At 36.2% G+C, this 17,842-nt stretch overlaps 1 protein-coding gene across 1 annotated transcript in view; it reads left to right on the forward strand.

Annotated features, from left to right (window-relative positions):
- The first annotated feature begins 1,329 nt into the window (after window positions 1-1,329).
- The window catches only part of LOC144446284 (uncharacterized), a 31,674-nt gene continuing 15,161 nt past the window's right edge, over window positions 1,330-17,842 (forward strand). Inside the window, exon 1 of the mRNA XM_078136033.1 lies at window positions 1,330-1,459. Coding sequence (XP_077992159.1) covers window positions 1,357-1,459 — 103 coding nt within the window. The 5' untranslated portion in view covers window positions 1,330-1,356. The remainder of the gene's footprint in view (window positions 1,460-17,842) is intronic.

The following is a 17,842-nucleotide window of genomic DNA, read 5'->3' on the forward strand; positions in this document are numbered from 1 at the left end:
ATCATTCATTTTTCATGTTATCTATTTACTTACAAAATATAGGTCAATTTTAATCATGTACAAACAGAGATATTTGTGATATGTGAATATATTGCTGTGAATATATACGTGGATGTGTTGATACACATCTCAGATATAACATATAACTGCAATTAAATGAACTGTATTTTTAAAAAGATTTTCATCCCCTGCCTCAATGACATAGTTGGAAATGAAGTCACATAGAAACTCACTCATAATCTTGGAAAGTGAAGTGACTTATGTATATGATATCTAGACCCTGGATGATTACTATGATAATCAGTACATGTAAACTATGTAGACTCTGTCTGATTACTCTGATATTTGGTATATGTATATTATGTAGGTAAACAAGTAAAAAAGTAATAAATAAATGTATGTAACATATATAATAATAATGATGAATAAAGAAAAATGAAAAAAACAAGAAATCTTTACTTTCATTTGTGTATGACATGTAAAGAAATTGTAAAATAAATTTCTTGGTCTCAATGAAATGTGTTAGACTGTCCGAGAAATTTAAATTTGTCTGATTTACAGACATGCACCTTGGGGTCCCATGCCACAAAAACCTAGACAGTATTAATTAGTGATTTCCCCTAGGTGAACTGTGATGAGCAAAATTGAATTTGGAGATCACACTTTTGGTTGGGTAAGAATTTTCAAAGTAATCATAACATGATACATCGTGTTTGTCAACAAACAGAAAACCACCTTTCACCTGCATATTGAATGACTACTGTACTTTGCAGGTAAATTGTGACAGGCCACTGAAAATGCACCATGAATTGGCTCTGTCCTATGTACATTTTTCCACACCACAATATGGTAGAATCTCTTCTATGGTTTTAACACCCCCCCCCCCCCCCGAAAGAAACACAGGCACAGAAATACAACACTCTTTTTGTATTTGCATGTTCAGTATCACATTCATGTGCTTGTGAGTTTATATATATTACAATAGTCGTATGGTTGTAACATATTCATTTACAAGGAATGTGAAGTTGAGACTTACAAACTTCTTTTCATCTTTTCTGTGTTCTTGCTAAACTTTGATTATAAAATTGTTAATTTTTTGTATTTGGAAATTTTTCAAACAAATATCGAGTATGAACAAAAAGATAGTCTAGATGCCAACGTGGTCTCTAAACTATGATAAAGTGCACAAAATAAAGTTACACATGATGTGCAATTTGAAAAGCAAGTCGCCAGTGCATGAAGCGCGCCGCCGCCGCCTTCGCATAGCGCATGTTCGTATTTTGATATGCAAATCAGGTGTTTTAGCAGCCGAAACAACAGAACGGAGAGTTGAAAGACGGACGGAGGGTGACCAACATGGCAAGGGTTACGGCAGAGGGGCTCATATATCTAACCACGATTTTGCAGTTTGTAATTGTATCTCGCTCAGTGAGTTTTCCCAACAACCTCGATGTTGCAGGTAAGAGAATTTATAACCATACACTGTAAATAATTTGACCTTCAGAGCAGCGATATGCAATACTCGTGTTGACCATTGTCGAGAAGTTCGTCCAGTAAATCATGTTTACTCTCTGTGTACTGTTTGAATGAGGATATCGTGTACATTTTCTTGTGTCAGTTTCTTCTTATGTGAGAATTTTCGGACGTTTTCGTCTTTCTATTGCAACCTAAGTCAGTAAAAGCAGTGGTTAAACTTGAGCGAAACACAATGTATGGTTGTGGTTCTGTTCATATGCTTTCGCATGAAACTTGAAAGATTAGTTTGTGTTATGTGAGATTGCACAATTTGAAGTGCTTGGAATGGAAGTATCACCGATGTTTTTACGAGTTGTATTTTACCTTAAAGTTTACCGTTGGTAGCAGCTGAGAAATAAATGAGCGAATGGTTATTTTGAAGTCAGTTTCACATTCAGTGCCATGTGCACCGTTCCTTTTCCCTGCGTTTCCCCAGATTTACAAGATAGTTTTGTATTTATGGAAATTATGCAATGCCTGTTTGAACGATGGATCGCTCGTCAGTAACTTTTGTCAGTGACCCATTGATGATTGAGCTCCGGCCAGTGACCTTTCTCCGCCGTATTGTGTTGAGCGAAGTGTGCATACATTTGCACAGTGTGTACTAGTTATCTTTGTGAATGCAGTGTAAAGCATAGACCCTAGGGTCTATGTGTAAAGTAAAGGAGTAACAGATAAATTCACATGCACATACATTGACAGTCGTGTGTAGCTGAAAAAAAGAATCGTCATTCCTGAAATGTAAGAAAGCGTGGATGCTTGATACTTGAATCTTGCAATGCGAAACACTAGTAGATCGGAAACTGAAAGGGATGCTTTTAGCCTGGAAAACAAGATGTACCCTTTTATTTTTAATTAAATATTTTAAACAGACGTTCAAATATGCTGCCTGGTGTATCACCAACACGATTATGAAGTGGCAGATGTCTGGTCCAGACTTGTTTGTAACTGTTAGAAAAACGTAGATCAGCACGTAAAGCCGAATTTAAAAAAAAAAATTTCAAAATCACTACCAAACTAGTTGGTAGTATTAAAAAGTCAGTCATCATAATATTTCTGCATAGTATTCCTACCATACTTCTTGTGGAGGTAAATTAAAAAAAAAACGAGTTATCATCAATTTTCATGTTACTAGCTAGATGGCTTTGCTTTATCTGTATCTAATGTAATGGTGGTGGTGGTGGTGGTGTGTCACAAAGCTATGCCTTCTGACACTTATAAATGACATCTCTAAATAAATAACTGCATGTAAATGGCACCACAACAACATAATATCAATAGTCAAACATGACTTAATGAACTCTGGGGCCAAATGTCATATTTGCCAATTTTTCAAAATAATCTCGTTACTCACCCGTGTGAGCTTTCTGAGTAAAGTCCAACATGTATTTCGCCAAAGACCTGTAGGCTATATACATGCCAGTCTGTGATCTACTGACTGGCTGCCAGAGGAGAATAGTCACAAAGGTGATTTTAACAGTCAATAAATATACAGATGATTTCAAAGTAGAACTAGAAGAGGTTAAAGTATGGTGACAATAACCCATATTTTATTACATATTGAAATTTGAAATAAAAAAAAACCAAACACATTTCATCAGTACTATACATTCTTTGTCAAGGGCTGAAGCACAAACAATACAAATCCAATGCAAAAGCTAATTGTACATGTAAAGGAAAAAATTTACATTCAAAGTAACAAAGACAAGACATGCATCTAAATTATATTTTTGTACTATGCATTAATTTTTCATGTTAATTTGTATAAATCAACCGCTATTTAAAGTGACTTTAGATGAGGATTGGGTACTTCAGTATTTTGGAAAACATTTTATAAAACTTTTTATCATTGCTTCCTACTTAAAAAAATCAACGTGAAACCTACCAAGTCCTTGTTTGTAACTCAATAAATTGCAAAAAATTAATAAAGATGTATTGGAAATTAAAAATCCAAAATAAACGCCTAATCCTCATCCATATGGCCATGATCTGTCTGTAAGGCTGTGTAAACATACTTTTTTATTGAAAATTAAAATGGCAAGGGTTTTAGTATCTTTATTACATGACATCTTGGTGTTTATACTTTATACTTTATTTTTTAAATATTTTTTCCTACATATTTTGATGTTTTTTATGAAAAATATTTTTTGTTTAAAGTAAAAATCACACATACACATGTATGTATGAAAGAGACTGTAAAATACCATAGACATGTAAATTTACATAAGCCTTGGAAAACTATAAAAAAAAAACCTGTGCAAACATCTGCCAATTAAATCTAAGCAATTGAAATTTTATTAGTGTATAGGGTTGCTAAGGTATAAGTAAGAGATAGGATTTGTAACTATAAAATGCAACTAAACTTGATAAACCGTGATTATTACAACTCTAACCTTGGTCAGCAGTTTCTAATCTTATCACTCGGAGGATTTAGTTTCAAGAAAAATACTTAAGGGCACCAAGAAAACAAACCAGGATGACTCAAGTGACAGGGTAATGAAAGAAAAAATGTGATTTAGTGAGGTTGGTAAAGAAACTGGTTTTTATCACTCGTCAGGTTGAAATATTCAGGTTTATTTTGTGGTATCATTATGTACTGATAAAATAAATTGTATAGGGAGTACTTTCACCCAATGTTTTTTATTTGCATGTACAGAAAATGTGTCACAGCAATATTGATAGGTAACAATGAAATGACATTGAAAGTGAGGGTCTTGCCTTCAACACTGTAATTAAATATATTGAAACATTAAACTTACCACAGGCACTTGTAGGCTGTGATTGTCATGAACAGTCTTGTAAGTTGTTATGCACTACCAGTGGAGTATTTGTTTGTACACAGAAAAAATACAAGTTGGACAAAACAGGATTTATAAATAAATGTAAATGTTCCTTTGAAATTTGGATTGTGATCCTCCATAAAGTTGGAAATGATTGCTAGATTTGACAACCAATGACAAGTCAAGTCAAGTCTGTAGGCTGTACTCTAGCTAGCCTTGCCAGACTGTTTTTCTCTCCTAAATTTTTAAAGCACTAAAAAATCTACTTTTGGTTTCAGGTATTCATAGACATTCTTCTGCATTTCAGTTCACACTCAATCAAAAGGAACAAAGGCTAAGCCTGTTCTTAAAAACCTTTCCGCTCCAATTCAAAACAAACTTTGATACATTTACCAGGTTTGGGTTTCAGGAATTGTCGGTGTAAGAATGTGTCGGTCTTTAAGCCAGGATATAGATTTAAGAAAAAAGGCACTTAGATAAATGTGAACATGTAGGTATGATAACTAATCAGGGTAAAATTAAATGTACCGTAGGTGATGGTGGTGTATTTTGCAGGTCATCCTGTGTGTTCAGTTTAGTGACCACTTCCTCATCCAGTCTGTAAGGTAATGTTGACCAACCTGTCACATCTGTATTGAATTGAGCCTTTCCTAGCATTTGCCACCAATTGTGGTTGCAGCCAATCAAATATACAAGTGTAGTTCTGTGATAAAAGATATTAATTATCAAAATTTTCATAATTGAAGTTAAAGGCCCATGATTCAATCTCAGGTTTGGGGATTATTGTTATCTTATCAGTGGAGACCTAAGGATATTACATAAGATCATTCTTTGTTCTGGATTAGCTAATTAAAAATTTCTACAGTGCTGCCAGGGCAATGTTTTCCACACATAAGTTATAATTGCAATTCTATTAAAATATGATGAACCTTTAAGAATTAAGTTAAAATGTCCATGATTCAATCCCAGGTTTTTTATTAGTTTTTTATCGTATCGATGGAACCATAAATTTATATTACTATTAGAGAGGATCTTTCTTTTGTTCTGGACCAACTTTTTAAATTAATAGCTCTACCAGACATTTGTATTTGACACCCATCTTTTTAATCCTAAATGAGAGTGTGGTCTTTAAGCTACATGGTATTGAAGGTTGGTCATATTTATGTAAGCTATTTGATACAGGTACTAAATTTATCCATGTATTTCAATACTTCTCAATTAAGTGTGTTATCCAAACAAGTCAGTACCACTACACAAACACTGTACATACCTGCTAGTCATTTGTCAGGGAAGTCAAGACATAGACAACATTTCCTTTTCTAGACCACACAGTCTGCCTTTCAAACACCTGATTTGAATTCACTCATCTCGATGCTGCTGTCAGTTATTTGTCTTTATTCCATTTGAAATACAAGCATGCTTGTTTAAAGTTTTAGTTGGTGATAATTGTTGCTTGACAACTGGCTTTGATCTACTATGTAGATGTGTAATCATTGGTGGGGTATTTTTAGCTTTATCTTCTGGCTACCAAAGGTAAACTATTGAGAAGATATAAAAAGAATCTTGAAAGGTTTACTCAGTTTACTTCGTCAGAAGTCTATAATGTATGAGTGTATATCTTGGTATTTGCATGAGTGGTTTCAGTGTTCTGTGTGACCCTGAACACGGTAAGCACAATGCTAACATCCCTGATTACATGTAGGTACCCACACACCTCAGTGTACTTGCACTGGCACTCCCAGGACATGTCATTAGGGTTCCCTATTTCTGTTATTGTTGTCACCAGTATTAAATGTACATGTATATAAATTTATCCAAAACAGCAAAGTTTGCAAAAAGAATGCTACCATGTGACAGTTCACATAATCTCATGTCCATGAACCAATTGCATTTTCATTCACGTGTTTTCAGTATTGCACTGTAGTCTGTAGTGTAGATATGGTAGTATAGCTGAGAGCCACCTTTGAGAGGTTCTCCTTCCTTATTGTTCCTGTAATGACAGCTTATAAAAACTCACCACTTGATCGTACCAAGTGGTGTCACCATGGGCCATTGCAAAGATCAGGTTATATGTTTTAGAATCACTCAAAAAAGAGAGGGAGAAATCTAACACACCTTCAGTTTCCTGTGTTTCGATAATAAAAACCATAGTACAATCCAGCTATGTGTGGATTTTGCTCTCGCTCTTCCCCTACAGTGGTTGTATATTCAGCCCAAAAGTAGCTTACAATTTACAGCAGTGAAGTAGAACATGGTAATCATGTTCACTTCAAATAACTCAAATCTTAGCTGATTCTAGTCATGTGGTCATTCTACTGATGGTAGATACTAGTCTAGTTCCTATACGGTATCGTTACGATTTATACCTTCTCTCACAGACCACAGTTGGCATCCAGACTAGGTAGATACCTTCCCAATGTAAGATTCCCTATAAGTGTACAAACACAAACAGTGCAATCAACGCTGACAGATACTTGATTTTATTTATTGGGTCGATATTTTCAGACTTTGCTACTGAGTATGTCATGTTCTACCCTTTCCATGCAAGAAGTACGGATCAACTAAAAAGAAGAAAACAGTTTTCAAAAGAGCAAAAAAAAAAAAAAGGCTTGATGAAGCACTATAGCTATTATGGTGGTACAAATATTTCTATCAAGCTCACCATGACATTCCCCAAATATTTAGCTGTACTTGACTAGGTAATAAAATACTTGAGTGCATACTAAAATGTATTTATCTCATACATCACCAATTGTAGGAAAGAAGAACACAAAAGAAACACATTTACAAGTCTATGTATCATCTATTAGCCCTTCTTTACTACCAAGAAGTAGGTTTAAAGGAAGATCAGTATAAAAACTGCTTACTTTTATGCATTCATAATGAGTTCTTTTCTTTTCATGTGTCTTAACTTACAAAAGCCGACAGAACATCATCTTTATTTAGTCCAAACCACTTTGTTCTCTGTTTCACAATGAGAATTACTATTAAAGTCTAGTCTAAACTTGATAGCAAACCAGTGTAGAGAGAGCTGTTCATGGTGCTGACATGTGACTGTGATAGCTGTTGTATGGCACTGACTGTGATGCTGATAAATGTGGTATGGCACCGAGCCCTGACTCTGATAAATGTTGTATGGCACTGACATATGACTGTGATAGCTGTTGTATGGCACTGACATATGACTGTGATAGCTGTTGTATGGCACTGACATATGACTGTGATAGCTGTTGTATGGCACTGACATATGACTGTGATAGCTGTTGTATGGCACTGACATGTGACTGTGATAGCTGTTGTATGGCACTGACATGTGACTGTGATAGCTGTTGTATGGCACTGACATGTGACTGTGATAGCTGTTGTATGGCACTGACATATGACTGTGATAGCTGTTGTATGGCACTGACATATGACTGTGATAGCTGTTGTATGGCAGTGACATGTGACTGTGATAGCTGTTGTATGGCACTGACTGTGATGCTGATAAAAGTGGTATGGCACCGAGCCTTGATTCTGATAAATGTTGTATGGCACTGACTGTGACTATGATAGCTGATGTATGGCACTGACATGTGACTGTGATAGCTCTTCTATGGTACCATAGACCCTACTGTAGCTGTTGAGTGACACCGATATCATGGGCATGTTATTGTTTATTTTACAATAGTGAGACTCTGAGAGAAGAGCAAATATGGAAAGATTACTGTGAGAAAGTCCTGATTTTGATTCAGTGGTCAGTTTTTGTTTGTATTATGATATATTTAAGGTTGACTGTACAAAGTTGAACCTGTAGAGTCTAAATATGTAGTTTTGATATAATTGTCCTTTCTATATTTCATTAAGGTAAAAAAATCTTGTTGTGATATTTGGTAAGTGTGCACAGGGTCACAACTTTGGTTCATGTTCCCACCGCCACCAACTCCCAGAGGAACATTGTAGGACCCCTAAAACCCACAAATTCATGAATGAAATGAAGCCAAACCGGATCTGCATGAATAAAGTTCGTTTCAGATACTGAAAAGAGAGGGGCTGGGGGGGGGGGGGGAATCTTTGATCCAACTTTGTGATAAGGTGTCTTTATCCAAATCTGTAGTCTAAACTAGTAAACACAGATAGGATCAAAATCAGACAAAATTGTGATAAAAATCATAGCATTAAGTATTTGTAACAACAAAACACCATCTAAAGTGGTTCCCAGCTTCAGTTACTCTTTGGAAAAGGTATTAGCACCATCAGTCCTGTGACTGACTTGGCTTACAGATGTAATACTGTCACCCCCTAGAGTAGTGAACAAGTCATTGGTGATTGTTAGGCAGTTCAAAGAAAACAGACTAATGGGGATGAAAGATGTGATTAGAGTCTTGTCAGGTCATTTGCACAAAATGATCCATTGTTTAAAGCAGTCACCACACACCTCTTAAGTACTTGTTGTGCTAAGGAGGTACTTAATTCAAAAAATCAACAAAATGCCAGACAGAACCTACCATATCTGATGATCAAAAACAACTCAAGAACCCGAAACCTAAACATTCTTATCAAAAGCCCTGTCCCAACCTGTGGGTGGAGGGTCTATGCCTGAATCCATTGATGTATGATTGAGACTGAATCAATTCATTTTAAAGCAGTTTTGAAGTCGGTTTCTGTCCCCCACAAGAATACAGAGTAATGGATTTGACTAAATTCACTTTTGCTTTTGCATCGGTTTTGAACCATTTTATTTTGAATTTGTTCAAAAACACTCCTGAGGTGGACTGATTCAATGAAATTGGTTCAAACAATGTCGCAATTATGCATGTGGGGACAGGAGATCCAGCTGCAATTCATTTTCACTGAACTGATTTAGAATTGAAAATTTCTCTAATGAACACTTCTTAATTGATGAGTGTTAATGAAGATTTTCTGCACTTAAAGTTTGAATATACCCTGTAATTTAACATTTTTGTCAACAAAACAGTTGGTGTGATAGAAAAGGAATGAAAAGAGATGGTACCACCCCTAACTTCACACTAAAATCTGTGGTGCAACTGGAATAAGACAGAAAGAATAAACAAGGGGTGTTGATGAGTACATCATTAACACAGTAGGTGATATCAGTGCTAATCAAACGCCATAGATGATAGAATTAATGTCACACACAGTTTAAAAAACTGTACAACTGGCATGAGGTCAGTGCTATTACATTCATTAGGTGTACTTGACAGCTTTTGTTCTACCTACCTGTGGTAGACAAAAACATCACCAACCCTGGTGTTTTTCATGTCACCAACAAAAACAACACTGACCTGTAACAATATTGTGGGTTACGGTTGATGGGGTATGTATTACCAGTACACAAAGTAGGAGGGCCCTATCAGTGTGCCCTTCTTGACCAGTGGGTCAAACCATAGACAATGAAAGGGGAGGGTATGCCACAGCTAAAAACGTTGGATTATAAATCATCAAGAACATAGGACAATAAATTATCAGTGTATCACGGATTGTGAATTTGATGGCATCTGCAGAGACAGTATATCACTGATGATGTCAAACTGAAGATACTCACTAAATCTAATAGTTACTAATAGATCAAATATTTCTTCAGTCGACACTATTGTGTCATCACTGAGGCCACCTACTGGTAGACAGTGACAAGCCAAAAGATCATGAGAATCTCTGATTCAATATCAATACAACCTGTGTATCACTAGACAGGTGACACCAGAAACACAGGCTATAGATCATTGCAACCTAAAGATACTACCTATGTAAAAAGACATTGACTAAATTTATTACATAGATGACCCAGTCTGTGTGTGAGGATACAATTTAAATATCTCTTTAAATTTACTACAGATGACACTACAGCGACACAGACCATAACACAGAGTGACAAATGCCATCACAGACACACAAGTACATGTAGATCATGGAGAAATATCTGACTTGATATCAATACAACCTGTGTATCGCTACAGGTAACAGCAGGGATATCAGCCATAGATTGCTATGACTGTCCAAATGATGACTTTGGAGACATGGGGTCTGAGATGTGTTTTGTCTGTGTATTGTCAAATTAGTGGTCACTTAGCAAGAACAATACAGGATGATTTGTGAAGACTTTAACACTTGTCACATACTTATCTGAAGGTGTCAATCACTGTCTACTTCTATGGGAACACTAAGTACCTTAGACCTTTGCAGTGAATGAACCAAGGTCTGGGTACCGCTAAAGGTTTATAATCTTGAGAGGTGCTGATGCAATATTTCACATATCATTCATGTAGCTTTACATACCACAGTCTAGTGTTGGCAGTGCATCAATCTCAACATCTTGGGGTCAGAGATGATTCGATACCTCATTAGCAGCTAATGCTATACCTGTTCATTACAGTTGTTTTGCCCTACACATTGTTCACACAACTGAGCATCCACATACATCATTATGATGTATCAGTCTGTGATGACTGTGATACAGTCAGACTGTGGATGTATTGATAGTAACTATCTTCAAATAAAGTTTTTATAATAAATTGTTGCTCTAGATATCAGATTTGCAGTGTTATGTTGTTTAATGAATAATTAATGATACTACCCAGGGATCACAGGGTTGAAATGGGGCCACCAAACTTTGCCAACTTTTGTCACTTACAGGATCAGGAGTGGCAGCGGTACTTGTTACGTGTAGTTGGTTTTTGCCCCTACTATCCAGTGCAATATATATATATATATATAATTATACAAAACCTGCATGTGTAAAAGTCCATTGATTGTAACAATCAAGAGGGGACTCAGGGACGTGGTGGATGGGGGTTGGGGTGGGTGTGGAGCCAAACCTGATCAATCTCCAGAGTGTATGTGGGGATGGGGGGTTTGGAGTGGAGTGGAGCCAAACTTGATCAATCTTCTTCAGAGTAGGGGAGTAGAACTGAAAAGCAAAGAGGCTGAATAATAATCAATGTCCTTGGGATAGGGGTTACAGACAAACAAGCCAGAAGTGCTGTACATATTAAATGAAATGTAGTGTAGTTTATTCAAGTATATTCAAGTAGCTTGATAAGTAGCTTCCTTATAGCTGCCCACATCAGGTTAGGAAAAGGCAAATGGCAAATCTTGGCCAATATGTGCTGAGACTCAACTAAATTTCAAGGCTGTTGAGAGACAAAGTGAAGAAAAGATACCATTGGCAAGCTAGTCTGTAACATAACATTCATGCATAACTGATAGGTAGCAAAAGAATTGTCTGACTCTAGAATAGTTAACTGTCCATTCATGATGTTTTCAGGCATGAAATGACAGTCTTTTGACTGTGTTTGGAGTGAACCATAAGTGGTCTGGTAGTGATATCGGGCTTGTTTGTCTTGCAGCAGGCTTTCATGTTGTTATGGAAATCAAACCACTTCCATTGTGTTGGAACAAGCCTAACCATGTATTAAATGTCGTTACAGATAAAGCACCCTTAACCGGCAAAATTAATAGATAAATACTATCCAATAGAATAGAAGAGAAGTAAAAAAAATTGTGTTTTTGGTCATTACATCTGCTGCCATGGATTAGCGTAATTGGAATTATAGTGTCTCCGATTGTGCCTAACATGTTTTTTATCGATTATTTTTCGCAACTCTTCCACTGGATTCATGATAAAAGGTAATAAAGAGAAACAACATAATACGTGGGGCTTTATCAAATTAACACCTTTGGTCTTAATTATACCTGTTGTAGCTTGTACAACCAATATTGTGATTGCCCTGACATTATCCTATGTATAGTATCTGATTATCAAATTATCGACATAATAAAAGACTTTTGTTATCTGTTCTGATATATTTGTCTAATCTCTGTTATTTAGTTTACAATTATAGATACTTGGTACAGGCAACCTTGAAATAATCACAGCTATACAAGGGCGGGATACAAGGACTTTGAGGCCATTTTGTTTTCCCTCTGAATCCAAGGCCTTTTAATATCATTATCTTTCGTACAACTCTTTTAAAATCTATAACTACTTGTTTTTTTCCGAGCACTAGATTTGGCAGCTGTGGTCTTTTTATTCAGCATCTTTTTGTATCTGTTTCTGGTAGTTGTTTAAGTTTCATCGAGCAATAATTGAAAACCCACACAATTATCAGATTTAACATGTTCAGACATCTTCACTGAAATCTACGTTAACGTACTGATAAAAACCTACCATTAGCAGAGAAGTATGAAGAGTACCAAATCAGATTAATTCTGGAAATTTTTTATTTTCAGCTATTCCTTTACCAATATGTCTTCTAATAGAACTTTTGTAGTGACTTAATTGGGTTCTCATCATACTAGCTTAGAGAGTTGCCATGGTCCCACTATTTCAAGCTACCATTCAAATGATAGTGAACTGAGTCGGCCACAAGTTTCTTGATTGGCTATCCGATACTGGTCAACCCAACATTTAGAAATAATACACTTTTAGTTGTAAAATCTTCATTTTAAATTGTTTGCCCTATTGAATATCAATGCTCAATAGATCAATGGATATGAATGCCAACCAGCATTCCGTACAGGATGGGTAAAATGTGGATGAGAGAGTTAGCCTGGAATCCATGTAGATGGGGATTTTAAGTTTTGGTTTTCTCCGTCACCAAAATATGAAATCCCCATCCGCATCGATTCTAGGTTGTGAGAGACTTGGCTATCTGATTTAACATACAGATATAGTGGCTTGACAATATAGTCCAGACAACTTAGTAACTTGACTTAGCTATTTGACTTGAAATAATGGTTTGGAAGTATGACAACATTTTAAAGTCAGATAGCCAAGTCTCTTGGCTAAGGGAAACCCTGCCCTGATAAGTCCTTCAAACATTTGCATATTTTAATGAATGATTATGATAATTGATTAATTAATTTTAATTGGGAACCATGTACCTAATGAGAACTGCACAAGAAAGAGCATGGACTGTTCAGAGGAGAGAATTCAGTGGGGCCGAATTCAGTGGGGCTGTTTGTACTTGCGATAGCTTAGACCTTCACGCTGGTGAATTTCAATGTTTGTGGAGAGGATGTACACAGTCAAAACTTTTGATGTTTGGCCGAAATCCACAAGCATGAAGATAACAAAATTTATAGCCGACAAAATCTGTGAAATTTACAAAAGGTCAATGTCATAATAAGTACAAAGACCAATTTCAATTGATAAAATGTTTTGTCATATTTAGCAGAGCTCAGTGAATCAAGATGTTTGTGTGGTCAAGAAATTCAGGTATTGCATAGCTCATATAGGGGATTACTGCAGATTACAGTGTATTCAACCAGACACACCTTTGTGTAGGTGTTGTGAAAGGGGATATTATTGTTATTCACACTGCACACTTTGTGCTGCTATTCATGTGTAAGTGTCGGATTGCTGTGCTCTAAAACCATGCGGATTTTGTAAGATTTATAGGAATTCAGAAAGATAATACCATTTTTGTTCAGGCGTACTTTTCGAAGGCTGTAACCAAATAATTTTGGTTCAGGAGTAAACAGGTGCATTATGCGACCTAATAACAGAGTAGTCTTTATTTCTGGTTTTATGTGTGGTTACCTGTAGATTGTGCCCGAGGTCAAAGGTTATGACCTGGCGATCACCTGGAACATTTGATCTTTATTTCTTACATTTAAGTCACTGTACTCTCATGCCTTGCTATAGTTGTAGACTGCTATACTGGAATCTATCCGAGCCTTTCATACCCAGTCATATAACTTACAACAGATAGGGCATCAAGACTCATGCCATCCTTGACTGAATGAGGTAGCTTGGTTTGTGACAGCTCTCCTAAGAAATAGGGTATCACAAATGCAGATAGAAGTAAATTTGCACTTGATGTAGTCAGTAGTAGCCTAGGCCTTCATGCTGGTGGGTTTTGGCGTTTGTAGAGAGGATTTACGCAGTTCAAATCTACCAGCGTGAAGGTCTAGGGTATTTCTCTACCAATATGTCCTCTATTGAAAGACAATATTGTTTTGTTTTCTGTCAAGATGGTGAAAGCTACACAATATTTATGTTTTTCTTGTGAGTCACCATATTTATTAAGGTTAAGGAAACATCGAATGTTAGTGTGTCACAAGAAATTGCTGTGCTTTGTCAGTGGTGCATTAAATTAGGCATACTGCTTCGTACTTCAGGGACACTGTCCATCCACCAAATGCCAGGCCTTATATGGAAAGACTTGGTACATGTCTTGAAATGAAATGTTTATAGACAGGGATATGATGTTGGCAAAACTAATCTATCCACACCTGTCCTGATAGTATTCCAAGTCATATACTTACAGTTCTTCATTAAAAAAATAAACAAGTTAAATAATTCTTAGCCTGTTTAGAATGCTAGTTGCGCTCTGTTTTAATATCTCTCTTACCATACTGAGAAATAATGGAGTTCAGCTAGCACCATGAACACTGTGTCTAAATGATTCTAAATTGTAGAAAGTTCCTTAACTTCAGAAATAGATATTGTTATATTTATAATATGTACTGAGTACAGTTAAATACAATGTGTGTTAATGTATTACAAATTCCTTGAATAACAATCAGTTGTACCATGAAATTAAATCAACAAAATTTTTTCAGGCCTGACTGCAGTTCCTAATAGCCTACATGTAGACTCGAAGGACTGGCACTACCACTCAATAGGGATCTTGCAATCCAGACTGAGCATGCTCAGATGCAAAGGACTATGGGATTATCTGTGGTTATTGTAATACCTAATCTGGAGCTACTGATAAAATTAACCTCCCACAATGGTCAGTGTAACTATGAATTGATTATTTGTGGTTACAAACAATGTATCAACATTGTTTACAATACTAATTGATTAGTATTTATTATCACATTTACCATGATGAAACATTCAACATGGCGGGTTTGCAAGTTCCCTATTTGCTATCCTAACTAACATTTTGATTTTGAATTTCGCTATCCTTCCTCATCTACAATGATAGCTGTGTCCCTCTAGTCTAGAATGACATTTCCGTATAGACCTTTATTGGTCGAATACATAATGAGACATATTTAAATCGTGCCATCAGCTCACATGATGAATCAACAATTAGGTGTCATCATGGAAGTGAGACCTCATTCTAATTATGTACGGTGTATTCTATTCAATTGTCACTAATATTTTGCACACACGTTATGTGTTTGGCGAGGTGTGGCTTGTAGACCAGTGAGACACTGTTATCATCACAGACGAGGACAGCGAAATTCAAAATCAAAATGTCAGATAGGATAACAGATAGTGTTGTAGCGCTAGTCCTTCAAGTCTACATGTAGGCTAGCGGTTCCTGAGTTAACCATGTAGATTAAAACATTCTGCAATGTTAAACAGACTCCTGAGTGACAATAATAGACAACTCCAACATGGAAATGAAATAGAATCTACCAATTGTATGTGTTCCAGTTGTACTTTATGGTCAGAATGTGTTCCATATGGTCATCACTGGCTGGTGGTCTGGCAGTATGAGATTATAAATCACAGTGTGGGCCATACTTCCCCTGACATACGGATCTACTTAACTGTGTTTGAGTCTATTGAATTTGACAATAATGATGTACATGTATGAAATACAACATATATCATCTTACAGCCATATGTACTATATCAAGCTGATAGTCTTCATGGGACAACATGGCCACAAAACCAGTTTGTAATTTGTTGAGGGCAGAGGGCAAAAAGGGCAGGCGTGTTTCATTTGTTGGTTACATCTGATTATTGATTAGTCCTGCTTGCAGACAGGAGTATGACTTGATTCTGACAAAGATGGAGAAAGGAGAGGGACATGGTCAGAATCGAGTCCCGACTTACCACATGTATGTCTGCAAGCAGGATTATCTATGGATAAATCTATTGGTATGAGATCTTCCTCCACTGTAAACAGACTAGTCTATCTTAGCCCCGACAGGCATTTGTGATCATGACAGCAGACTAGTCTATCTGTACATGTAATAGCACCAACATTCGTGAGCATGCTGGCAAACACCAGACACTAACATCGTATCAAGCCATAAAGCTGTGGTCTCTGAGTTCAGAGTCTATTTCAATAGCTATGTGCAAAACTTGAAGAACAAGATAAAGAAGGATGTACAACGCACATTCAATACTATTTTGATGGTTAGACAAGAATACTGAAGACATTAGATGATGTGCTTGGAGAAATAAAAAAAAGCTTTCTTGTAGCCATAATTGTGAACAGACAGTACACATATTAGACTGTTTAATTATACCCAACCAGCCAGTCAAACCCACAGGCGATATTTCAGTCAGTAGAAATTCCTAGATTAATCATGTATCATACAAAGTCTACATACGACAGTAATTAACGCCCTGTGTGATCACCGATAATTAACTAAATTATGGGGGTTGAAAATTCTTGAGCTAATGGATCGGAAGAAAAGGAAGCTGGTAGCTATGATGTGGTTTGGTAATCTAGGCCTTTCCATGTTACTAAGGTCAGCTTTGTGGTAAATCATTTTAATGTCTGCATGGTTCATTCTTTAAAAGTTTAACATGTATGCACTTTTACAGGAACTCATCTCAACCTCAAGTTATAGCAACTAGATGTGACCAAGAATGTAAACAATATTATTATTATTGTCTTTATTTATGTAAAGTGTGCCTGAATATGTCAGCTACAGGTCCATAATGCATGTTATTTCAATATTTGACAACAAGTGTGTCATTTCGTATGCAACAATACTGCTAGTGCTGTAACCCATTACAATGCTATAAGAAACTTGCTAGTGTTATAACAAACTTGCTAGTATTTTAACAACCCTGCTACAATCTGGTACAAACTTGCTATAGTACTGCAAGAAATTTGCTACAGTGTTGCAACAAACCTGCCACAGTACTGTAAGTGTAACAAATTTGTTACAGTGTTATAAAGAATTTGCTAGGGTTGTAACAACCATGATACAGTGCTGTAACACATTTGCTACAGTCTTGTAACAAACCTGCTACAGTGCTGAGACATTAGAAGGCAATGGAAATATATAACATGTAACAGATTTGCTCATCGTATTGTTATGCATTGTATTGCAAAAATGTGAGATGTAACTGCAGGCAGTAACGACTCCAACTGATCAATGTTACTGATGGAGCCTGCAGAATAAACTGTTACATTTCCATATATTCACAACATGTGCTAGATGTTCATGCCTATACTTTTTACCATGTATCATGTTTCTTTTTGAAAGTTCTATTAAAATGCTTCAAATTAGTCTTCGGCCTTAAAACTTGTGAGGGCTGATTCTTTATTTTCTGCTTCAAAAAACTTTTGGTAGCTTGAAATTACCCGAGTAGTTGAGATGCGATTGGAAATTACTATAACCTTACAGTGAAGTGTAGTGTGAAATAATAACTTGTTGTGAGTGCTTTTTGTGATTGTATTTTACTTAAGTTAGTGTACTCAAGGTCTGTTTATTGTGCAGTTTGCTTTTGTGACTGTCAGAGGGAAGATCTTTTTGACCTAGGCTTTGCAGCTATATAAATGCAATTGATGATTTACACTTTACTGTTCATCAGAATACAAGTTTTTGGGGGCATGGTGTGT

The sequence above is a fragment of the Glandiceps talaboti genome, chromosome 15 (assembly GCF_964340395.1).
Source record: "Glandiceps talaboti chromosome 15, keGlaTala1.1, whole genome shotgun sequence".
Lineage (NCBI taxonomy): Eukaryota > Metazoa > Hemichordata > Enteropneusta > Spengelidae > Glandiceps > Glandiceps talaboti.